The sequence below is a fragment of the Macrotis lagotis genome, chromosome 3 (assembly GCF_037893015.1).
Source record: "Macrotis lagotis isolate mMagLag1 chromosome 3, bilby.v1.9.chrom.fasta, whole genome shotgun sequence".
NCBI lineage: Eukaryota > Metazoa > Chordata > Mammalia > Peramelemorphia > Peramelidae > Macrotis > Macrotis lagotis.
In genome coordinates this window covers 221,331,877-221,358,489 of record NC_133660.1, presented here as the reverse complement: position 1 = coordinate 221,358,489, position 26,613 = coordinate 221,331,877, and the positions used below count along the sequence as shown (strand labels likewise).

The 26,613-nt window shown below is 40.5% G+C and overlaps 1 protein-coding gene across 1 annotated transcript in view; it reads right to left on the bottom strand.

Annotated features, from left to right (window-relative positions):
• Positions 1-26,294, bottom strand: part of TNIP2 (TNFAIP3 interacting protein 2) — a 31,867-nt gene extending 5,573 nt beyond the window's left edge. The window contains exons 1-5 of the mRNA XM_074229908.1: positions 25,881-26,294; positions 13,140-13,442; positions 7,030-7,119; positions 3,222-3,488; positions 452-571 (exon numbers count right to left, since the gene is read on the bottom strand). Coding sequence (XP_074086009.1) covers positions 452-571; positions 3,222-3,488; positions 7,030-7,119; positions 13,140-13,442; positions 25,881-26,246 — 1,146 coding nt within the window. The 5' untranslated portion in view covers positions 26,247-26,294. The remainder of the gene's footprint in view (positions 1-451; positions 572-3,221; positions 3,489-7,029; positions 7,120-13,139; positions 13,443-25,880) is intronic.
• Positions 26,295-26,613: the final 319 nt, after the last annotated feature.

Genomic DNA, 26,613 nt, shown 5'->3' with positions numbered 1-26,613 from the left:
GAAGCCTACTTCTCATTTATTTGCCAAGCTCAGACAAAGTTAACTATATTTAAATGCAGGTTCTGTAAAAGTGTGCTATAAATGCTGGATATTTTTATTAGTTATTCCTTGGGGAAAGGATGGGGATACAATTTATTAAATACTAGGCACTATTGTACATATCACCTCTTTGATGATTTGACCCTCTGATTACCCCCATTTTACAGCTGAGGAAACTAGGGCAGGCAGAGGTTAAGTGAATTGCCCAGGATGACCTCACTAAATGTCTGATGTCATATTTGAATTCAGGTCTTCCGGACTCCTGGGGCAATGCCAGGTCTGAAATCATGAAGAATCATCTTCATACTAGGGACAGCTGGAGGCAATACTTCATACACAATTGGTTGATTGATTTTACCTTTAAATGGAAATTCACAATAAAAATCTTTTTGGTTTTATTTCCGTGCTTTACCTGCCTCCTGGATAGCTGGTGCTGCAGGGTTGCAAGTTTTTCCTTAAGTTCTTGTATTGTGCTTTGTGCCCGTTCCCGATCAGCTCTTTCTGATGTAAAATCATCCTTATAAACAAGCACCTGGAAACAGAGAAAACCTTGGTAGTTCTCATCATAGGCATTAAAAGACACTTTTCCAATGACACTCAAGGACAAAAAAAATTTAACAATCACTGCCCAAACACTTGTTTAAGGGAAAACCTAATGGATCTGAAATCCTAGGGTAGGAATTCAAATCCCAGCCTGCCCATCTACACATTGACTCACTTTGTGCAAATTACTTCCCGTTTTCCTCCTTTACAAAGAGGGGGGCATTGGACTTGATCAGAGGTTCTTAAGCCTTTTTTGCTCATAGAACTCCTATGGCAGTCTGGAAAAACCTCCAAACCTCTCAGGATTTGTTTATTTCTTTGAGGATGGGTTTCCCTGCCTCACCTAGAAAGCTTTGATCTCCAGTTTTCTGAACTAGGCCAATTCAACAGATTTTGGGCAACTTGGTGGTCTTTTCTCTCTTATTAATGAGTTCCTAGTTTGGCTTTAGCCCCACAGTAACTTAAAACTTACAAACTCAATCAATCCATCAGCCTCAGCCTCTCAGAAGCAAGAAATACAGGCCTATGCCACCATGCTAATTAGAATAATGTTTATAAATGAAGAAAATAAAATGCAAAGGATTTCAAAGGAAACCAACTGAACTGAAATACAATTATCAAAAATCCTTTTTAAAACAAATTTATGGGGGGGCAGCTAGGTGGTGCAGTGGGTAGAGCACCAGCTCTGGAAGTCAGGAAGGAGTACCTGGGTTCAAATCCAACCTCAGACACTTAATAATTACCTAGCTGTGTGGCCTTGGGCAAGACACTTAACTCCATTGTCTTGCAAAAACCTAAAAACAAAACAAAACAAAACACCAAATTTATGGACCCTAGCTAAGAACTTCTACATTAGGTGATCTCTATGGATCCTTAGCTCAAAATCCTATCATTTTATATAAGATGATACAGTAGAATTTGAACTTTTTTCTCTGTGTCAGTGATGGGTTTGTACTGACCAACCTTATCTGTGCCTCGCTTGCTCAAACCCTCCTTCCTTCCCACCATGCCATTCCTTCAATTTTCCCTTGACAGAATCCAAGGCACAAAACTTCAGGGTGGTTCATTTGGAATCAGGATACAGTCAGAGAAGCAGTTGAGTCAATTGGCTTGTGCAGAATGACGCCGCAATCTCAACCTCTTCTCTACAGATTGAGCCTATCAGTCACAAACTTGTGTGACCCAGTCACCTCCAGGGTATTGGATCATCCCCTCTGAATCTCAGTTTCCTCATGTGAGGGAGATGAGAAAGCTAAATCCTCCCTTTCTCTATCAAATTCCAGAAAGCTATCTTTATTGTATCCCTTTACTTCCCTTTGGCTCACTCTCTTCTAAACATTGCAATCTGACTTCTGACTTGATTATTCAACTGAAACTTTTCAGAGTCTCTTAATTGCCAAATCTAATGGTTTTTTCCTCAATCCTCATCCTTCTCAAATTCTCTGAAGCATTTCTCCCTGCTGACTCTCCCTCTCCTCCTGTCCACTCTCTGCTCTTCCTTCTCCTGAGCGTTTGGCGTTTCCTGCTCTGTTGTTCACTTTGTTGGATTTTCTTCCATCTTCCATCTTTCACTGTGGCTGTACCCAAAGCTCTGTCCAAGTTCTTCTATTCTTTTTTTTATACATTCACTTGGGTAGCAAGCCCACAGCTTCCATGGATTTAATGATGATAACTATTTCAGTCTTTCTTCTGAACATCTGTCTGTCCCACATCAGCAATTACCTATTGGACATTTAGAATAAGATGCTTCAAAGGCATCTCAAGTTTAACATGTCCAAAATAGTCTTCATTTCCTTTTCTACCCAAATCATCTTTTCTTACTGTTATTGAGGACATCCCCTTCTGAGACTAAGTTCATAATTTCAGTAACAGTCCTCAACTCCTCACTGGTACCATTAGTCATCAGATCTATCATTTTCTACCATCATAATCTGTTCTATATAACCTTCATATGTACATATTGTCTCCCCTTCTAGAATATAAGAACTAGTTTATCTTTGTCTTTGTACCTTCAAGATCTGGAATATGACCTGGTATAGAGCAGGCTTAAAAAATGTTTGTCTATGTTTGTCTACTGATCCCTAAGGTCCCTTCCAGCACTAATTCCTATGGCATTAATAAAATTCAATGTGTCCCCCACAGAAACAGATTTCCAGCTAAAAGTTCACGTTCCCTTAAAAAACAAACCAAAAAAACCCCTTTACCCTATCATTTGATACTTAAACATAAGATTACCAAGAAAATTTTTTTTTGTCTTTTTAGGTTTTTGCAAGGCCCAAGGCCACACAGCTAGGTAATTATTAAGTGTCTAAGACCAGATTTGAACCCAGGTCCTCCTGACTCCAGGGCCAGTGCTCTATCCACTATGCCACCTAGCCATCCCTAAGAAAATCTTTTTTAGTGATAGTTACCTCGTGCACAAAGTGAGTCAATGTGTAGATGGGCAGACTGGGATTTGAATTCCTACCCTAGGATTTCAGATCCATTAGGTTTTCCCTTAAACAAGTGTTTGGACAGTGATAGTTACCTCAAAAATCAAACTGGATTGATGATAATAAAATTACCATATAAAAATGACAAGCTGTGACTTATCAACGAAAAGAATTTATCATTCTGCACATGACTCTGCTATTGCTGACCTGCTGCTCCAACATCTGTATCCTTTCGTTGTCTCCATCTTTTGTCTTCTTTACATCTTCCAACTCCCGTTTTACTTTCAAGCAGTCAGTCATTTTTTCTTCCAACAATTTGTTTAACCGGAAAATCTCCTTCTGCATAAGCTCTGGACTCATGGGCAAACCCTGCTCAGGGAGTACTTTCAGTTCCTTCAGCTGCAGATGGAGGCCCTTCACATACTCATCCCTGCTGGCATCGTATTTCTGCCATTTGGCATTCAGATCTTCAACCTGAGAAAGAAGAATAGGAATCTGTCTTGGTGAAGACAGGACAATTTTCTTTCCTCAAAAGACCTCAAGGGGATACTCATCAACTACTACTACTACCTCCACTATAAATAAGTCCCATTGTAACCACACCACCAAGGTTTAACCTTCTATTAACCTGTTTTCTCCTGTGCCATATGTAAGCTCTAAATATTCAACTCAATGCTACTTTTCTGTTTTTAAATAACAAATGAACTGTCTTAGCTTTGGAAAAGAGATGCTTTTTTTTATTGGCAAATTGAAGGAAGTATAGATGTATATGGAAGTCTAAACTATATATAGTTGATATCTAAATATATAATCACCTACACTAAAAGTTTCTGTACAACAAAAAACAATAAAATTTAGATAAAAGTGAAAAAAGATACATGAGAAATAGAAGTTTTTTAAATATCTGAAATATATAAGGAACTGCTAATAAGTCACAGCAATAATTCCCAAACCACACAGATATTAAAGCATAATAATAGATGATTTTGAAAAGAGGAATATAAGTTGCTAATTTTTATTAGGGAAAAAATCCTCAACTTTACTAACAATGAGAAATTCAATTTACAACAACCTCATGGGCCCACCTACTTGTATCAATTTGGCAAAAACAATTAAAAGACTGAGGTGATGGAGAATATAGTACATACACCTAAGTTGCAAACCTGCAGGACCTTTTGGGAAACAACCTAGCCTTATACAAGAAAAGTTACAAAAGGAATAATACCCTTGGTACTGATAATTCTATAGATTAAAATATCTATTTAAAGTATTACAAAAAACAAAAATTCAGAAGCTATTCAAAGATTTAAAGATTTTCATGGCAACATGAAATTTAAGGATCAAATGATGAGAAAGAATTTTTTTTAAAAAAAAGGAGGTATTATGAGAACAATAGAGCAGAGGCCCAGGGTTCAAATTTTGACTCTACAACTTACTATGCCACTCTGACACATTCTCTCTCTGGATCTGAATTTCCTTCTCTCTAAAATGAGAGTGTTGGACTTGATCATTTCTCTCTGAAATTCCTTCTGGTTCTAAATTCCATCTTAATTTAACTTGCTTTTTATAGTCCCTGATGCTGCAGGATCATGCCTGCTTAAATAATGGGGACATTGCACTGGGGACAGTATCATCCACCCAAGGTCTTAGTGCCAGTCCTAAATTCCGGTCCTCTGGTTCCATCACTGTCACTGTACTCTTCTATTATTCAATATTTAAGTTATTTACAGAATTTTTTTTTAATCAGTCATATCTTATGCTAGTTGGCTGGTTCTATTAACCAGAAATGGAGTGGAAGCTACAGTATTAAGTATTTGCTGCATACATGTTGTGTATGCCTAGAACTATCTGTCTTCCTGCAACTTAATCCTAGAAAAAACAAACAAAAAAACCCCAGTAGAATGGGAATCTAGACGTTGTCGGTATGAATTCCAGTTCCAAATTGTCACTAACTTGTAATATGATCTTGGGCAAATCCCTTCTCTCTCTGGCCATTCATTTCTATAAGCATTTCTCAAACTACTACTATATGTAGGGGGAAGTATGGTTGGCCTGGAGATACAAAGGGAGATCCAGTATGGGCTCTTCTTTTGGGAAAGTACAGTTTAATGGAAGGAAAGAAAAAAAGCAAAAAAAATAATTAAGCTACAAAGAAGAATGAGAAAAGCTCCAGGAAAGTGAGGAAGAAGGGCCACTTTCTGGTGGGGGAAGGAGAAAGGAAATGGGAAGAGAGGGAAGGAGTCAGGGAAAACTTCCAGGAGAAGTGGCATCTGAATTGATCCTTGAAGGAAGGAAACTTGGACAGATGAAGAAGAGGGATAACCATTGCTAGAACAGCATAACATTGCATAAATAAAATACAGAGATGAGAAAGAACAGAATAAGACTTAAAAAAATGAAGAAGGTTGTGAGTTGATACTTTCTTTGGAAGGATCTCAATTCCTCCTCCAATGGTGGGGTTTGACTTAGAACATCATTTCAATGTTTCTTAATTCTAAAATTCCACTTGGTGATTGGCAGGATTACCACAATGCAATCAGTGACCTTCTAAAAACCACAAAGGAGGTTTCGAGAAATTCCAGCATGGGCTGCTTTCTTTCCTGGTCTTAAATTTAATTTAGTAACATACACACACACACACACACACACACACACACACACACACACACACACACAAAAACTTCCTTAGAGCAATCATTATACTTCCCCTATTTTTTTCCTTTCTTCCTCCTCCCCACTTCCTCCCTGCAAATGAAGCAAGGCTATGAGCTTTCCATCCCTTCTTGTAACCAAACAAGGTCTGGGCTGTAGGCTACTTAAAATAATTCCTATAGAACTGGGCACAGTCATAGGAGATAATCTGATGGACCAGAAAAAGTCTCAGACTAATAACTTCAGATCCCATCTCTGACATTTTCATTCAATAAGTAGGTATCTACCACGTGTCATACACAGTAAAACACATTTTGGCAATATGAAATAAAAAATGGCAATAAAAAATAAAAAATAATTTCTATTTTAATGAAAACAAGATGGCAAGGAGGAAATAGTGCTGGACCTATGAAGTCAGGAAGTCCTCAGTTCAAATCCAGCCTCAAGTTCTCATCAACTGTGTGACCCTGAACAAGTCACTTAACCTGTGTCTGCCTCACCTGTAAAATAAGGATAATAACATCTACCTCCCAGGGTTGTTTTGAGGATCAAATGAGATAATATTTGTAAAGCGACTTGCAAACTTTAAAGTGCTTCATAAATGCTAGCTATGATGATGATGATGAAGGAAACTGCACATACGCAGCTTAATTAATATAAAATACAAGTAAAAACAAAGTAATTTCTGGTGGAGTTGTGAAGGGAACTAACTAATGAGAAGGGAATATCAAGATAGGCCTTTTTAGATGAGGTGACAAATGAGCTGAAGATTTCATTGGAGGAGGCAAGGGAGGTACAGTGCATTCAAGGCACAGGAGCCAGCCAAGGCAAAGGCAGAAAAGTGGGCAATAGGCATGTCCCAAAGAACATAAAGTAGCCTGGTTTGACTGCAACACTAAGGAAAGGAAGTGAAGAAATGGGAAATCAGACGTGAAAGGTAAGCTGGATCCACTAGCCCTATTATCTCAGTTTCCTCACTTGTTAAATGGGTATGAAATCTGTACCAGCTACCTCACAAAATTGTTGTAAAATATTAAATGCTACTGAAATAGTTATTATTGATCTCGAGTTCCAGAAGCAGACATTTAACTGATCTTAATAATGTCAGCTAGTCTTGGTAGATGACAGTGAGGAACCAAAAAACACAACTGCCATTTCTTAACCACTTTCAGATTTGTGAACCACTTTTCTTAACAATCTTGTTCAGAAAGTGATGGAGATCTTCTTATCCCTAACTTATAAACGCAAAAGCCTAGGCTCAGACAGATAGTCTCCAAAGTTCAGACCTAGGATTTCTACTCAAGCTCTTGACTCAGAAGACAGCCTCCTCCCACAAGTTTGAAATAGGGAGAATCATACTCACATGAACCACTTTTTGTTTCAGGAGCTTATTTTCTTCCTGTAATTTACAGATAATGGCATGAACTGAGACGTCGCCTTCAGGAAATTGTAGCTATGGAGTAAGAAAAAAAATACCTCTTATTATGACACTCTTCCCTCCCATGAGACAGATTCAACAACCTCTGAGTTATGGCCATTTCCCAGTCGTGTTTGAAAAAGTAATTGTTCCTATGTTCATAGTAACCTCAAAATCAAACTGGATAGATCATATTAAAGCAACAGAATAAAAACTAATCTGTTTTGTGGTAGCAAAGAGGGTGCTCACTGACTGGGGACTGAGAACAAACTGGCCTACTAATGCAAAGGACAATCACTCTGCTATAAGAAATGACAATCTGAAGAGATGCTTGGGAAGACTAGCCTGAATTTAATCAGAACAATGTCAAAGCAAGAGAGCAACTGTAACCCCTAAAATGATGTAAAGTCTACCAACAAGTACTTCCTAAGCATCTACTATGTGTCCAGGGCCTACCTGGAGGATTGGGACTACAAAGAAAGGCTAAATAAAGACATACCCTGATATCAGAGTTCACAGTCCAAAGGAGGAGTCAATATGTAAACAACTGTGTTCAAATGAGCTACAGACAGGATAAATTGGGGGTCATCTCCAAGGGGAAACATTATGGTAAAAACAAAATTTTAAAACACTAAAACGCAAATCAATGGACTGAACAATCTTGACTGATAATGAGAAAGACTTCAATTCTCTTTAGCAGAAAGGTAGTGGACCACAGGCCCCAAATGAGCCATATACTATCAGTCAGGATCAATGAGTAGGTTTGGTTTGCTTGATTCTGTTTTTTGTCTAAAGAGTCATTTGAGAGAGGAGGAAGTGGTAACTAAGAAATAACTTTGATGTTGTGAGGTGAAGGGGAGCCCAGGATGTCAATGTAATAGCTAGAAATTTCGTGACATCAGCATTCTGTGAGGACATTCCCCTTGCAGACTCCACCCCCTACAACATGGAATAATAAGAATAATCTAGCTCCTAAGAGCTAGATACTACTTTTATTACTTAAGGAAAATGGGTTTGAAAAATAATAATAAATTCAGTTGCCATAGCATTTTCCAAGTGGTTGAGAGGTAGATGGTATAAATGTTATCATTCCTATTTTACAGATGAAAAGGAAACTGAAGCTCAGACAGAAGTGATTTACCAAGGACACACATCTCTTATCAGAAGCAGAATTAGAACTGATATATTCTAACTCCTCAGCAACTAGGTGGGTCAGTGGACAGAATACTCAGCCCAGCTATAGTCAGGAAGAACTAAGTCCAAATCTAGCTTCAGATGTTCACTATATGACCCTGAGCATGTCATTTAACCTCTGCACCTTAATCTGCTAGAAAATAAAATGGTTAAGAATTCTACTAAGTTTGCCAAGAAATCCCCAAACAATGTCACAAAGAGTTAAGACATGATTGAACAGCAACACCAATGTTCTTCTGACTCCAAGTCCAATGTTCTAAATCATAGCTGCCTCAGAATGGTATCAAGTGAGAGCTTTGTATCTGTACCCCTTGTCTTAAAAGTTGACATTTTTCTTAACATGTTTACATTTAAACAAACTAAATATAGTCTTTCTAAAGACTTTATTTTTGGAAAGGTAACCTGGTACCCAAGATCAGGTAAGTGTAAGTGAAAGCAGCACTTGTCAGCAGGTGCCGTGACCATGCAAGCTATAGAGCAGCTTGGCTGAAGATGGACTGACTATATGACAGAGAAGAGGAGGAGACCCCATGGCAGAATTAAGAGATTTGTTCTATGATGAATTTGCTCTATGCTGCTTAAAATGAGGGAACTAGTCATTTAAACTAGAAAATGTAATAATAACAGACTGTATCTATAGCACTTCACTGTTCCACAAAGCACTCTAAATACATTATTTCATCTGCTCCATAGTCAGAGAGTATATTGTCCTAAAGATCTGAAGTGACCTGCCTTTAGGGGACACAGACAGGAAGAGGTAGTTAGAACTTGCTCCTAAGTGTACTTTCTGCCTACAAATTGAGTGTTTTGCTGTTATCCCAATCACTCCAAAAAAAATTCCTCAAACCTATTTAGAAGATGGGGCTGGGAGGCCTTGGGTGAGGGACAGTTCTGATGGCTCGCTTCAAGTACCTAAAGAGCTATCTGGTGGAAGGGTAGGGCTAGGCATCTTGTACATGCCCCTAGATGACAGAATCAGGAGCCAGAAGGGGAAAGGGCAGATGGGCAGATTTCTGCTGGAGGTCAAGAAAAATTGCTCTACAATTCAAACTATTCAAAATTGGCATGAAAGGGAGACACCCATCCCTGGAGGCCTTTCAGGGAAGGCTGGCTGATCACTATTGGAGAGACAGTGCTGGGGACAGCATAAAACCATCATGTAACTTCTTGGCTCCACCACTTACTTCCCTTAGGATTTGGGGCAAGATACTTAACCCCTCAGGGTTTCAGTTTTTTCCTCTATTTAATGAGGCAGATGAAACAGATAATCTCTAAAGTCTTACATTGCAGAGTAATTCTATTAAGGGATGGGATAATTCAGATGCCTTCAAGATCTCTTCTAATTGTGAAATTCTGTGATTCATTTTCTCTATCACTATGTTTATTCAGAATTCCCCCCAAACAACCTGGGAATCACATCTGACAACCTCTCTCCGTAGGGGAATCCCTGGAGTAATCTGACTGATTACATGAACAGAAACTTGACCCATTCTTCAGACACAGTAATGGAAAGCTCTGCCATCCCAGGCTGCCAGACACACCCTGAATATCCCAAACAGAAAACTCACTTTCTGTCTTAGGGCAGTCAAGACATGTTTGGGACTTAAAAAAAAAAAGGGAAATGTTGCAATGATTCCCCAAAATGATAAGGGGTGGTGGGAAGGGAAGCCCCACCATCACCAAACCAGTAACTCCTTTCTTAGTTTCAGAAATGGGCTCTAAAAGACTGTTCCTCTTGAAGATTCTCTTTGGGGAGGGTCTGGTACCAACTAAGACAAAGATTTTAAGAGAGTTCCTACAAAACTTCTTCCATATATTAATTCCCCCTTCCCAGGGATCACCTGGAAAATTTCTGTAACATTAAGCTATTTTCTCAGCCCCATGTTTCTCAGCCCCATGTATTCCATTTATCAAAGAATCCTATAACATTTAAGTTGGAAGAGACCTCAGAGATCATCATCTCTTCTACCTATCTCATTTTACAAGTAGGAAAATAGAGGGCCCCAAGAGGGAAAATCATTTGCCCAAGGTTACTCAGCTAATGAAGAGCAGAACTGGGACTAGGTCCCATGCTGTTTAACTTCCCAGATCATAGCTCTTCCTAATATCCAAAGGGATAAATTGGTGTAAAATTGTATTATTCTTTTTGAATTTCTTTTTCCATTCAAGAGCAATAATCAATGTCAACCAGGCTGAACTAGGGCAGTGGGACCTAGTGTAGAAAGAACACTGGTATTCTCTTGGAATTAGAGGACCCTGGCTTTGAACTCTGACTTCTTAATTACTCCACTAACCTTGGGTAAACATTTAATTTGTCTGTTCCTCTTCTGTCAAGTGGGAGAGCTGATTAGATGAGCTCTAGGGATTTCTCAAGGTTAACTGTAGCCCAGGGCTACAGGTAAGCAGTAAAACTAATAAGTAGGTTTCAAAATCCTGTCCTCCAAAACTAAATATAGTGATTTGCCTGCTGCCCCATGCTGTCTCTCCTTCCAATTCCAATTCCTTTGGTCACATAACTGGCTGCATCTTTGATGCCTTTACTCTACTGCCAACCCTACAGGTTCTATCTGCCCCTTCTTTACTATTCCCAGATAGATCCTCATTAACTGAACTATTTACTTGGGCTATTTCTCTCCTCTCCTAGTAGATCTCCTTGCCTTTCATCTTTGTCTCTTCTAATCCAGCCTATATAAAGTACCACAATAACTTCAGTTGTTCATTGATCACCAAATAAAGGAAACTTTTAGCCCTAGCCCTCAGAACCCTCTGTGATCCAGTTCCAATCTGGCTTTCAACTTTATATCTAAGTTTTTCCCATCATGTACACTATACTCTGATGTAATTAGACAATCTGCCATGCTTAGAGGAGTCTCATGCTTTCAGATTGTTTTTCATACTGTTCCTTATGTCAGGAATGGCCTTCACCCTCTATTTCTGCCTATAAACTCTCTACCCATATTTGAAGGCCTGACTCAAAAGCTACCTCCTCCAGGAAGCTTTCCCTGATCCCCTTAGCTGGAATTGATTTCTTCCTCATTTGATCTCATGGCATTTTGAAGTCTGTGTACTTCTCATATCCTCATTTGTCATGGATTTATACATGCCTTATACCCTCTAAAAGAGTATGAACTATCCCCACAGGAAAACCAAGTGAATAAGAACATCTCATCCATTTTAAGACACACAACTGACAGAGCTTCTGTATATGTACAAAATTTCCTAATGGCAGGGTGTATATGTGTATGCTGTTCAGTCACGTCTAACTCTTCATAGCTCTGTGAACCAAAACCCACCAGTACTTTCCTTAGGGTTTTCTTGGCAAAGATATGGGAATAGTTTACCATTTCCTTCTCAGAGAATTCAGGCAAACAGAAGTTAGGTGACTTGCCCAGGGTCACACAGCTGGTGAGTAACTGAGGCTGGATTTGAACTCAGGTCTTCCTGACTCCAGGTCCTGTTCTCTATACACTAAGTCATTTAGCTGCCCCTGTATATATGTACACAGAAAGATAGCATGTGTGCACTTAAATGCAGGAAGATAGGTTGTATTGTCTTTGGGAAATTGTTAAGTTCTTTTAATAACCTTAGATTCTCCCAGAAACAATAGCTTAACCTTTTTTTTTAAGACTGACAATCTCCTAATCATGAAAATTAACAATTTCTAAAGAACTGAAACTTTAAAAAAAAATTAGAAATTTGAATTCAGTAGTCTAAAGTATGTTATTTGTCCTTCTCTCGGCTTCTAGATGGCACAGTTGTGAGTCAGGTATTGTATAATGAAGAGATATTGGACTTGGGACGCAGGAAGACCTAAGGTCAGATCCTGTCTTGAACACTACATTAGCTGTATGACCCTGGGCAAGTCACTTAAACTCCTCTTTCTCTACATGTAATAAGCTCTGAATCTAAGTTCTTCCTATTACTTCCTAAACTGGGGCTTCCAATACAAAGTAAAAAAACAAGTGTCCTATCTTTTGGTTTCTATAGGATCTGGGTTGGGCCCATTTACAGAAGAGCAACCTGGTCTGAGTTTATCTCTAATTGTATTTAGTCATTCTAGAAAGGATAAAGGGATCTCTCACTCTCAGAGACTTGCCTCCAAAGTATTTAGTTGTTATTAATGAAGGAGAGGAAGGGAAACTTCTCATGTAAATGTGACTTTAGTAATTACTCTGAGAGTGAGGGGATTTTTATGAGACAGAGGCTACCAATTTCTCCTTCTCCATACTGGGAAGCAGGAGGGGTAAATGGAATAGGGAGCTGGATTTAGTTCAAATACAGCCTTAAACCTTTACAAGGTGTGTGACCCTGGACAAGACCCTTGGTCTCTCAGCCTCAGTTTCCTCATCTACAAGATGGGACTTATAAGGCCAGTGCAAAGATCAAATGAGATGATAAAACACTTTGCAAATCTAAAAGTACTATAAAGATGTCAGTTATTATTAGTGGTAGTATTATTATTCCCTTCAAATACCTGTCTATAACTGCCTAGCTACTGGGGTATATGGTAAGTTCTCAATTTTGACTCCAAAATGGTTCCCTCCTTCCTCTCAAAAACAAACAAACAAACAAAAAAACCCCTTTCAAACTTCAGTGAATTGGCAAACTCAGTATCTGAACCAGTTGAGCCAAAATGGGATCTCAAGTTGGAGGAGATCTTTGAATATTACAAATAATAAAAACTATATTCTAATTCCTCTAGTGTTTCAAGGTTTACAGAGTATTTCCTCAGAATAACCCTGTGAGATGGTCAGTATACCATTATTATTTCCATTTTACAGATGAGGAGAGAGTAAGGTAGATCAGTGAATCTAACCCTTTCACTTTTCAGGTAAACAGAGTCTCAGAAGTGCACTCTGTACCTTATTAGTTCTTTCCAATGGGAGTTTCTCCTCCCTGTTCCCTCCAGATCTTTGCTTCTCATCCAAACATTTGACGAGATGCTGGCACATCTCGGCAGTGGCAGCCAGGGTCCTCCGGAGCTGATGGGTCTCATCGGTCAGGGACCGGCAGAGGACCTCACTCGTGGCCTGAGCCTTCTCCTTCTCCACCAGACTCTTCTGCAGCAGCATGATCTCACGTTCCCGCTCGTGCTGGGGCTCCCCGAGCAATCTCTGCAGCTCTCTCTCCTTCTCTTCCAGCTGTTGATTTAGTTTCTGCACTTCCTAAGAAAAACAAAGTCCACTTGATTAAAGGGCATGACAAAGAAACAGCTAACTGGAAGTCCCCTATAATTCAAGAATGCCACCAATACAACTGTAGGAATTCACCATCATTATGGGACAAACACATGGCCAGCCAAGCCCTGGTTTTTTCGACTAATCATTAACCGGGGAATTTTTTGGCCTACGAGTTTTTTCATTCTGAAATTCCATCTTACATTTTGTTTTCATGAGCTAGGACATAATTAATTATGCATTTCATGTCATCAAAGAATTCTGCCTAGTGGTCAAGCTACTTGACAGATGACTAAGTGCTGGGATGTGTACATTTTGTGATGGGGGAGTAGGGGAAGAAATTCTCCACCCTCCCCCTCAGTTGTTTCCTAAAAGATGTTTCCTGCTCATAAAATTCAACATTACATAAAAAGATTGGGTGCAAAAAAATGTGAAAAGATGAGACTTTATCAGCTCATACACTGTGCTGAGGTCCTCCCCTCCCCTCTTCCCTCATGCTCAGCAGTGATATGGACCCTCCCACCTAATCTTCATTTCCACCTCTTCCAATTACTTATAGTAGGGAGAAACAACAGAATTTGACAAATCTGAACCACTGGGTCACAGTGGAAGGCACTGGCAGGTATTACTAAAGAAAGGGAATATTTTTTTTTAATGATGTCACCAAATACCTGATTTTGCTTGTTAACCCAAGTCACCAGGTCAGGTTTCCAGCCCTACCACCAACTCACTCTGACTTTTGTTAAATTACTCCCCCATCCTCAGTTTCCTTGACCATGTGTTGGAGTGAACAAGATTCTTTCTAAGGTTCCTTCCAACTCTAAAATTTCAATTTTGTGATAAGTACTGCTTAGGAGAAAAGAGAATGGACTTGATATTACAGAAAAGGAACAAATGTTTCCTTTTCTCTAGTCCTTTAAGAATTTTATTTTTAGGGTTTTTTTTTTTTTACAAGGCAAATGGGGTTAAGTGCCCAAGGCCACACAGCTAGGTAATTATTAAGTGTCTGAGACCAGATTTGAACCCAGGTACTCCTGACTCCAAGATTGGTGCTTTATCCACTACGCCACCTAGCCGCCCTGTCCTTTAAGAATTTTAAACAACTTTCCTCACAACTACCTTGTCAGATAGGTAATGCTTTCTTAGACTGAATTGAATTCCAGCCCAACTGGCCACCAAATAATATGTGTTTCCAATCTCCATGAATGTGTTCTATCCCTGGAATGCTCTCTGGTCTCACCACTATCTCTTGAAGTACATTATTCCTTCAAGAATCAATTTAGGCACTACCTTTTTATGAGGCTTTTACATTTTTGTAGGCAATCAAGGTTAAGTGATTACAAAGCAAAGAATCTGAGGCTATTTGAATTTAGGTCCTCCTGCCTCCAGAGCTGGTGCTCTATCCAAGGCCTTTACTTATGATCTCAGTTATTTGTACTATCCCCTTCCCACTGTCGGAAATTACTTGGAATACATTTTTAATTTTAGTCTTCCTTTAGTAGAATGGAAGTTCCCTGAGGGTTAGAGAAAGAATCTTCATTTTTTTTTTAAATCTCTACCATAAAGTACATTGTAGGTATTCAATAAATGCATTGTGAGTGGAAAAAAATTCCCTCTTATAGAGCCATGGACTCAGAGATGATCTAGCCCAATATTCTATTCTGTACAGAAATCCTCTTTAGAATATTCCCAACCGATTTAGAATTTCTTCCAGGGATAGGGTACTCATTACTTCTGGAAGCTGCCCTAATTTTCAGAAAGTTCTTGTGGAACTGAAATCCACCTTTAACTTCAGTTCCATTGTTCTCTCTCTGTGCTCTGAAGTCAGAGGGCATTTAATAAATGCTCATTGACTGACATGACAGTCCTTCAATGTCTGAAAGAGGTTCTCAGTTTGGTATAATAGAAAGAGCACTAGACTAGGGGAAGAAATTGTGTCAAAAGTCCTCCAGTCTTTGAATCCTGGCTCCACTGGTCACTCTTGGTGTGATCTTGAGTAAGTTACAAGGTCACAGAGTTAGGGCTTGAAGGGACCTCGAAGGTCACTCTCTAGGCCTTCATTTCCTCACTTATCAATGACAGGATTGGTCTAGACGAACCTGAAAATGCTATTCCAGCTCTGGCTTTCAACCCACATCTGATCACATGTCTTTCCTCTCTCAATGATCATTTATAAGGCAGAGTGGGTTCACCTTCCTGGCTGCGTTCCTCTTAGCAGCCACCCACTGAACCTCATTCTCATGTGAATAAGACAAGGACAGCTGAACAGACCATACATGTCCATGCATGGACATAAATTATGTTTGGTGTAAAAAAATACAGTAAACTCAACAAGGAAACAAACTGTCAGGGATAGGGAAGGGGGAGTGTTAAGAGGGGACTATTTAATTTCTTTAACTAAAGTTACCAAACTTTTCTGGGCCTCAGTAAAATGAGGGCCTTTGGCCAAGGCTTCCCATCAGTTCTAAGGTTCCTATCAATTCTAAATCTACAGTGGTGCTATTACATAGTACTTAAGCCTTAAACATGGTAGAGAAAGTGGGCACATAGTCATTTAAAATAACCACCTTGGATTTTTGCCTGGATGGGGGGAAGGAGGGGTCCCCTTGGTCCCTCTGCTTTTTGGGACACAACATTCAATTTTTGTTCCTTTCCAGCTAGAGAAACTTCAATGTGACAGATGGTGTAACTCACAACTTTGGACACTGAAAGGGTGGCGAGGGTGATGGCTTTGAAAATTGGTTTGTCAGCATCACAAGTTCCTCATTAACAACTTTTAAACACTAATAGCCTTGATTGAGCATGACTAGGAAATGTGAGGTTTGGGATGGGCTTTTTCAGTTCTTCGGAAGAGAAGAGGGGAAGTCCTCCTTTGAGATGAGTTTTGATATGATCTGTTCAGTTATGATTGCCATGCAGGTAACCTGTATGTGCCTATGCCCTCCACCCTGCTTAAGTGCCCCATTATGGTGACCACTGCTTGGTGCATCCAGTTACTTCCCTTGGATTCCATGACTATTTATGGCATGTCTATTTAGGACTATGCGTGGGCTTTCCACTGGAAGGGGAAAAAAAGGAAACCGAAGAAAAATGACAGAAATATACATATATACACACATACACACATAGATATATACATATGATACTTGACAAGTCATGGTCTCACTGGAGTGATTGCCATTGTGCCCCCAAATGTGAGAAGTAAAAGTAGATGATGAAACAGAGAGGTATCACATCTTCTAGGGAAAGAAAACTGGGGGGGGGGGGTCTGAGAAGTCAGAGGGCCTGGGTCTCAGTCTCGGCTCTGCGTCACTTAGGTGACCATGAGGAAGTCCCATTCTCTCTTTGAAACTAATTTATTTTCTTCATAAAATTAAGGGATTGGGGTTTGATTGGAGCTGTATCAAATCAGGTCATCTATTAAAGTCTCCATATATATACATGTATGCATATATACTTGCATAATCATTTTTCAATATAATTGTTTATCTTTATCATCTCATGTATTTATTTGATTCATTTAAAAACATTATTCCGAGAAGAAGGCTTCAAAAGACTGTCAACAGATTCTAAAACAGTTTAAGAACCCCAGCCCTAGTAGGTAAGTTAGTATAGGTAAAGTGAAAAAAAAAATGTGGTCAAAGGAAAACGAAAAGGAAGACTCTAGAGAACATTGACCTTCTCTCTCTCTTTACATCTTGTCCCCATCACAAAGTTCAGTGCATTGCATCTAGCAGATGCTTAATAAATGTCTGATTGGATGAATTTTGTTAAGTGAAAATGTTGTGTTGGCAAATGATGGATTCAGATTTGAGTTCCAATTCAACTGCATCCAAGTCATGCAATAGTGGGGAAACAAAGACACTAATCCAATCTGAGGCTCAGGTTATCATCTGCAAAATATAGATAACTTTTGTACTTACTACCTTCCTCACAGAGTTGTGACAAAAAGTACCCTATACTAATAATAACTGACATTTCTATTGAACTTTGAAGTCTTCAAAAAGTTCTTATATATAACATGATCTCATTTGTTCCTCAAACAACTTTGTGAGGTGGGAATTACAGGTATTATTACTCTCATTTTACAGAAGAGAAAACTGAGGCTTGGAGAGGTTAAGTATCTTGCCCAGTAGTGAGGGTCAGAGGGGAGATTTGATCTTGACTTGACTGACCAAAAAAAAAAGTTTGATATTTTTTCCAAGACCCTACAATCCATAAATGTCCATGGAATTGTGTCTATGGAACTACTGCAGGCAGTTCTCCACTAAAATCCCCACCATGACTTAAGAGTTGCCCCTGGGTTCTTGGAGGGCTATGCCAGCTGTGGGTAAGATGTAGAAGATCCTACTAGACAGTAAAGGTTTCTCATAAAGGCCTGTTGAAGGACTGAGGGTTTATCACCTAGAACTTCTCTTCATAAATGAAGAAAGGCTTATAATCAATCAATAAATATGTATTAAGTGCTTACTGTACATCAGATATTGTGATAAGCAAAAGGGAAGGCAGCTCCTGCCTTCAAGGGGTTTACAATCTAATGAGAGAAAGAACATGCAAATATATAAAAACAAGCTACATACAAGGATAAACAGGAAATAATTAACAAAGGGAAGGCATTAGAATGAAGATGGATGGGGAAGGCAGAAGAAGGTAGAAGAAAAGCTCTTTGCACCTCTTAAAAGCACTCCATTCATGTGAATTATTTATTACTACCACAAGACTAACCTATAGGGGAGGCTAGGTAGTGCAGTGAATAGAGCACCGGCCTTGGAGTCAGGAGTACCTGGGTTCAAATCTGACCTCAGACACTTAATAATTACCTCAACGTGTGGCCTTGGGTAAGCCACTCAAGTCCATTCATTGCCTTGAAAAATCTAAAAAAAAAAAAAAAAAAAAAAAAAGACTAACCTATGAGGGATACAATGGTCCCACCAGGTCTGCCCCCTGAAAACTATTGATTAAATCATGGTGGAATTGTGATCTGTATTAAGGGAGTAAGTGCTTGGTCAGATGAAGTCATGTGACCATTTCAGGTTCCAGTTTGGAAGTCCATTTCTAGGTCATAATAAATTATAGATTAGACTCTCTCGCTGAAATTATAGCTTCCAATTTTCCTGCAGGTTTGTTGACAAGAGGGGATGTTTCCCTTTTTTTTTTTAAAAAAAAGAGATTTATAGAGTTTATAGAGATTTTTATAGAGTTTTGTTCAGAGCAGGATATAAGTAGAGATGTCTTTTTTGGTTTGTTATTGTCCTAAATACTATTATACTTAGTTCTGGAGTTTGTGAACTTGTATATATTTTTTTAAATGTGTGATTTTTAAAAACTGCATTTCAATATAATCAATTACCTTTGGAATTCTATGTTTTATTTTCTGCATTTAAAATTTTGAGAAAGATAAGATTCACCAAATTACCAGAGAGGCTCCTGTCACAAGAAGGTTTAAGAACCCTGGACTAGCAGCACCAAAACAATATGACTGATGAGCAAATAAACAGAAAAATGGAGATGAGGTAGAAAGGCATTTTTTTTTGTCAGACCCAGAACACAGACATGTTTTTAGGACAAAAATTTAGCTTCAAAGACTGAACTTGACTATGAAGTAGGGGGGGAAGAAGCTTGAACATGGAATCAAAAGACCTAAATTTGAATTTCAACTTTGCCCCTTCCAAGCCAAGCTAGAGAGACTTCAATGGCAAGCCTGAAGGAAGACTTTGAATCCATCATTCCAGGACATCCAACCCTATTGGAAGAGAGCTTTTCCCTTCTTTTTTAAAATAAGAATATACATTGACATCAAAAACCTGCCTTTCTTTATAACACAGCTTGCCTAATTACTGTTAGTTCTTAGAACACAAGAGCTGTTACCAGTTGAGGCAACATTTTTACTAACATTATTGCAAAATTGACACTCTTCCCACAATACCATGCTGCTTTTATAATGAAAAACTGCTCTGGAAACATGAGTAATTAACACTACTTCTATGTGGGCTGTTACTCCACTAAAATTCTCCTCCAGTCTTACTATGCCCCAGTAACATGGTCAAATCCTGGCCTGGAATTCTTTATTGACAAATTCTAGAAGCATGGGAACTCAGATCCCAAGTCCCTCAGGAAAAGTCTAAAAGTGGCTGCTCCCTCAACTCATCAGATCTGTCTCCAATATACTGGACCCAAGTTTCAGGTGTAAAGAGCTTATGGCAAAAACCAAGCCAAACCAACACACACACACACACACACACAAACACACATATCCAATATATTCCCCAGGTATGTCCATTATGATGGAGTAAAAAGAAACACACTCTCTTGCCTAATAATAAAATACCAAAATATTGGAAGTATAAGGATCCTTAAGAGGTCATCTAACATAATCCAACCTCCTCATTTTTACAGATGAGAAAACTAGGGAACAAGGAAGCACTTAAGACTTATTGAAAATCATGTAGCTGAGAATAGAATTTCTATTTCCTGACTTAGTGTTCAATCCCAGCATTGAGCAAGTTACTGTCTTCTCCCAATTTTATCTGTTAAAATAAGAGTTTGACTTAGATATTTTAAAGCTTTCTCTAAAATCCCATGATTTTTATATAGCAATTTACATTCAATATCTCTATGTGTTTAGGTACTTATCACTTTGGCTCAATAACTAGTAAAGTGATATGATGCTGAAAAAATCACCCACTTCTCTGAACTGCAGATTCCCTGTCTATAAAATGGGGATAATCATACTCCAATCGAATATGATTCTTGTGAGGTTCCACTATTTCTTTAGAGAAATATGAATTATTTGTATACACACACAGAGAGACATACACCCACAGAATAACTAGATAGATCTTCTAGTTTTATTGAATTATAAAGACAATTTTTCTGCTCAGTTCAGGCCTCTGACACTGAAAGACAGAGAAAAATGCCAAAGTTCTCTGTACCACCTTATTTATGACAGAAGGCAGGAAGAAAGAGAACCACCACCCATTTGAGAAAATTTGGGGAGAGGTGAAACATATCATTGCAAAGCTCTCTAAGTTTAAGAATGGCACCCATTTATAGAAACATTTTCCTTACATCAATCTCAGAGGTAGCTAAAGCAAGTGTTACTATCCCCATTTAAGAGATGAGTAAACGGAGTCTCAGAGGGAAAAGGGGTGTGTAACAGTTGGGATCATGAGCTAGAGAATACAACCAGCAAGTACAGAAGCCAAAATCTAATCTCAGATCTCTAGCTTCTCAATCAAGTGTCAGGCAGGCAGGTCTCTAATCAATGCATGTTGATCTATAGACTCCTACTTCACCACAATGACTCTGCAAAACTGAAAGAAAAAAAAAAACTAAAGCAAATTGAGGGAGTTGGATGTGTGCATTAACTTCTCGAGTAGCACGAAGTCTGGCACACCAAAGACCATTTTCCTGCATACCATGCAACAATAGCTTTCAAAGCATGACCTGGGGATTCCCAGGTTATCACATTTCATAGACTCACAGAATCTTACAGCGGCATTCTGAGATCTAAGAGACCATTCACTCTTAACTCCTTCTCTTTACCAGAGAGCTGCTTCCTGTAGTATTTGTGGTGACAGTGAGGTGTTGTGGAAAATGTATAGGAGGAAAGATTGACAGAACACCTACCCAGGAGGCAAGAGAGGGGATTCCGCTTGCGTGGGTTAAGAGACTGGCCTATATGGTGCAAAGCAAGAGTCCTTAATGTGGAGTATATGAGGTTTTTTTTCTAATATATATATATAGAGAGAGAGACGTTATTTCAATATGATTGGCTTCCTTTGTAATCCTACGTATTTTATTTTATTCATTTAAAAACATGATTCTAAGAAGGGGGTCCCCGGGCTTCACCAGATTGCTAAAGGGAACTATGACACAAAAGAGGTTAAGAACCCCTGATGTAGAAGGTCACCTTCCAATTCAAAGATTTCTCGGAACCAGCAACACCATTAATCTGCCATTTGATTGTGGGGAAATCATTCAACCTTATCTGGACTCATTATCTTCATATAAAATGGAAGATCTGACCCATAGGACTGTTTTGAGGATCAAATGAGGTTAATAGATATAGAAGCATATTGTACTAAGAGCTATAAAAAATAAAATTATTATTATTATTTTTACTATACATTCCTCCACTCAAAGCTTCATTACCCTGAAGAGCTAACTTTAAGGAGCTTGACACTGGCAGGTCCCACAAAGGTAGGGAAAGATGGAGGATCTGCCAGGTGACTAAAGACCAGTCTAATTCATCAACAGGTGGCTGCTGTTGAGAAGAGAGTATGGAGGGAAGAAATATCCATTTTTCAGCTAGGGCAGCTTCTTAGGGATCAACATCATTTAGTCAATAATTTCATCTTGTTCGGTTGTTTCAAACATGTCTGACTCCTTGTGACCTCATTTGGGATTTTCTTGGCAAAGATTACTGGAGTGATTTACCATCTCCTTCCCCAATTCATTTTTAAAGATGAGGAAACTGAGGCTAACAGGATGAAATAACATTCCAGTTACTAAGGGATACAAAAACAAGGAATGAAACAATCTTTTTCTTGCAAGAAGTATACATTGTAAAAGGGGAGGCAACCAAGACATACATATATCACATCTCTAAAGCTAATAATAAGCAGCTAGCTAGGTTGCTCAGTGGATAGAGTGCTGGGCTTGGAGTCAGGAAGATTCCTTTTCCTGAGTTCAATTCTGGTCAGTCACTTTACCCTATTTATTATCTCAGTTTCCTCTCCTGTAAAATGAACTAGAGAGGGAAATAACAGTATCTTTGCCAAGAAAGTCCCTAAAGTGGACCATGAAATGACAGAACAAAAATAAAACTAATAAATAAAAAAAATTGCAAAATAGCTTAAGTACAAGTTTGGGAGAGAGGAGACTAGCAATTGGAAGAATCTGAAAAGGTCTGATGAAAAATTATAATGTCTACAACCTAGAAGACACTATAAGGCAGAGGTAAGGAGCAGTGGGAGACAGCCAAGGCAGGATGATGATGATGATGATGATGATGACATGCAAGTACATGAACTGGATTTGAATGAGGGGTTGTGCTAAGTCACCAGGCCTCACTTTCTTCTCTAGATCATCTAGGTCCAATGGCCAGATAGGAATCAGGATGACTGGAGATGGTCCTGGATGAGAGGGGATCAAGGTTAAGTGATTTGCCCAAGTCTACAGTTAGTAGCTGAGACATGCTGCAGCTTGTGTCCGGAGCCAAGAGAGGGGCAGTTTGACTAGATTGCACAGTGTAGAAAAGAGAATGTCCATAGGATAAGGCCAGTTGTGTAAGAATTTAAATGCTAAATAGAGGAGGTTAGTCCTGGCCATTGGACCTAGATGTCCTGGAGCTATTTGGAGGGTACTGGATAGGGGAGTCATATGGCCAGATATTCCCTTAAGGAAAATTCCTTGGCAAATCATGTTTAGAATGGATTGGAGTGGTGAAAGATTTGAAAAAGGAAGACCAATTAGAAGGCTGTTTTAATAATGTAAGAGGCAGGTGATGACTGCCTGAACTCAAGTGGTAGTTGTATGAGTGGAGAGAAAAGTCACAAGCCCTTTGTGAATTTGTGAAGATAGAAAGAGCAAGTTTTGACAACTAATTATATTTTACAGGGCAAGAGAGAGGTGTCTACAGGCCAGAAGAGCATCCACACTGACAAAATTCCATATCCTTGAGGAATGAAGAAGGATCATCATTTTTCTTCATTCTTTCAAGCTTGAGTGTCTGCTTAAGATATTTCAATGAAAACCAGAAATCATGGAGTTCAATCCTTTCAAAAGTGCACACTTTGCCCTATTCATTAGAAAATCAAAGAAAATCACAGGATACAAGAGCTAGAAAGGATGTCAGACAAGGGAAATTAGAATCATAGAATGGACATGACTTGCCCAAGCTCATACAGCTGTTGGAAGCATAGTTCAAACTAGAGCCCTGTGTCTCATAAGAACTTAAATCTTGGACAATGGTCGACTTTTACTCTAGAGGACTTATTCTAAAAACTTATCTTCCTCCATTAGTAGTGTGGTAGCAAACTACAGGTGCAGGATAAGTCTCTGAGACATGATCAGTGTGCCAATGCCTTTTGCTCAATTATACTACTATGTTACCAAAAATTATGTTTTGTGGGAGTAGGAAATACTGAGATGTGAGCAATTCTTTTTTTTAAAACTGCAAGAAAGCTTAAAAACAAATCCTGGGGGCGGCTAGGTGGCAAAGCGGATAGAGCATTGGCCCTGGGGTCAGGAGTACCTGAGTTCAAATCTGACACTTAATAATTACCTATCTGTGTGGCCTTGGGCAAGCCACTTAACCTCACTGCCTCGAAAAAAAAACCCACCCCAAATCCTGGTCTTTTAACATCCCAAATTAGGACTATGTTTTTATTATTTTTTTAAATTTTTGTTTGTTTTTCCAACTACATGTAACAGTAGTTTTCAACAATCATTTTTTAATATTTTTCTCCTTCCCTCCTCTCCCCTCCCATTACAGAAAGCAATAGGCTCTACAACTATAATCATGCTAAATATAAATCCATGTTTTGAAAGGAGAATTGTATCCAAAAGGAAGAGAAAATTTAGAGGAAAAAAATTTCATAATTCATAAGACAACTGTTTGGGTTTTTTTTTTTTGCAAGACAATGGGGTTAAGTGGCTTGCCCAAGGCCACATAGCTAGGTCATTAAGTGTCTGAGGCTGGATTTGAACCCAGGTACTCCTGACTCCAGGGCCAGTGCTCTATCTGCTTTGCCTAGCTGCCCCCTAGACAACTTTTCTAAAAAAACTGAAAATAGCAAACTTTAGTAAGCATTTAAAAAGTTGATCTTTTTAAAACTTTTGGTAACAAATCTGAGTCCTCCTTTGTATTACTTCAGACTTAAGTCAAATTCTCCTCAATAACTTAAATTTTCTTTTTGATCAGGATTAAGGAGGAAGGGCACAAAACAATGGAAAAGAACCCCTCCCCCTGCAATTTAAGAGACCAAACAGGAGCTTGGTAGCCAAATCCAATATTAAGCCTAAGTGTCTCCTACCTCAGCTTACAGAGAACTTCATACCTAGAAAATGAAAAAGTGCGGCAATACATGGTTCTGTAAACCTTACTGTGGGGCAAAGTGAAGGCAAATGTTCAGAAGCACCCAACAGGCAGGAAAGCATCCAAGGATCTCTTGTGACTAAGGCTGACAATCAGCTCTATGTGCTGGGTGCTTCTCTTGGATTTCCCCATCTGCTCAATGAGGGGGTTGGACCAAGCTAGATAATCTCCAAGGTGCTTCCTAGGTAAAACATCCAATGGGCTAAAGTCCCTTTTTAGATCGGGGAGAAACCTTGGAGATTATCTGATCCGGTCCTAAGGTCTCACGTCACAGAAGGGGAAGCCCAAATCCTGGCAACTAACTTTCAACTGAATTTAGAGCTTCCAGGAAAACAGGGCTGGAACACAAAAGGCGGACCAGCTCTTTCTACCACAGATGACTGGAGGGACAGGCGCTCCAAACTCCTCCAGGGTTAGACTTTTTCTGCTTCACTGGAACCAGAATTGTCGAAGGTCAACCGGCCTAATCCACTCATTTTACAAATAAGGAAACCAAGGCGCATAAAAATGAAGTGACTTGTTCAGGGTCACACGACTAATGCAGTTTTCTTTTAAATAATAGGAAAATTAAAAAAATAAACAAATAAATAATGGGAAAACTAGGGGCAGCTAGGTGGTTTGGCGGATAAATCACTGGCTCTGGAGTCAGGAGTATCCGGGCTCAAATCTGACCTCAGACGCTTGCTAATTCCCTAGCTGTGTGGCCTTAGGCAAGCCACTTAACCCCACTGCCTGGCAAAAAAACTAATACATAAATAAATACATAAATAAATAGATAAGTAAATAAACAGATAAATAAACAGATAAGTAGATAGATAAGTAGACAGATAGATAAATAGGTAGATAGATAGATGATAAGTAGATAAATAGATAACTAGATAAACAGATACGCAGACAGATAGATAAGTTGATAGATAAATAGATAAGTAGACAGATAGATAGATGATCAATAGATAAGTAGACAGAGACAGATAGATGATAGATAAGTAGATAGATGATAAGTTGATAGATAAATAGATAAGTAGACAGATAGATAGATAGATGACAGATGAGTAGATAGATAAGTAGATATATCCAGACAGACAGACAGACTGACAGATAAAAGGCAGGCTGGGGGCGGCCTGGGAATCCACTCCAAGCTCGCCCTTGGCTGGCCCCGCTCGCCCACCTCTGCGGCCTCAGTTCCGTCCCTGTGGCCCCGCAGGCTGCCCTCCCGCAGTCCCTGTGGCCCCGCAGGCCGCCCTCCCGCAGCCCCGCTGGGCCGGGCCCGGCTCTCTCTCTCCCCCCGGCCCACGGGGCCCGGCTGCGGGCCGGGCGGCTCCTACCTGGCCCAGGCCGTCCTCCCGGGCGCGGGCGCCGCTCTCCTGCTCCCGGAGCTGCTCCTTGAGGCGCGCCACCTGCTCCAGCAGCCCGTCCACGAGGGACGGCGCGGCCGCGGGGCCCGGGCCGGGCCCGGCGCTCTCGTAGGCGGCCAGGCTGGCCCGCAGGCGCGCCACCAGGGCGTCGCGGGAGGCCAGCTGGCTCCGCAGGAAGCTCAGCTGCTGCACGGCCTCGTGGTAGAGGCCGCAGAGCGCGGCGGCGCGCGGGGCCTGCTCCCGGAGCCGCCGGTTCTCGCGCTGCAGCCGCCCCAGCGCCTCCTCCAGCTCGGCCGGGGCCGCCTCCCCGGCCTCTTCCGCGCGCAGGGACGCCATGGCGGCGGGGGCCGGGCCGGGAGCGCGGGGGGCCTCGGGGGCTCCGGGCTGCGCGCAGCGGCGCGGCTGGGCCGGGAGCCCCGCGGTCCGTGGGGCTCCGAGGGGGGCGGGCGCCCTGGGCCTGCGGAGGCTTTTAAGCCGCGGCTGGGAAGCGGGGCCGGGGCGGGCCGGGGCGGGGCGGGAGCGCGCGGGCCCCGCCCGGCTGCGGCGCCGCGGCGGCGGGAATTTCCTGCGGGCTCTCCCCGAGCATTCCCGGGGACTTTTCCTCCGGCGCCGCTCCGCTGGGGCCGCAGCCTGGCCGCAGCGCCCGGGACTCGGCCCCGGCCCCGCCGAACGGGCCGGGCCGCGCCGGTGCCCGCCCCCGGGA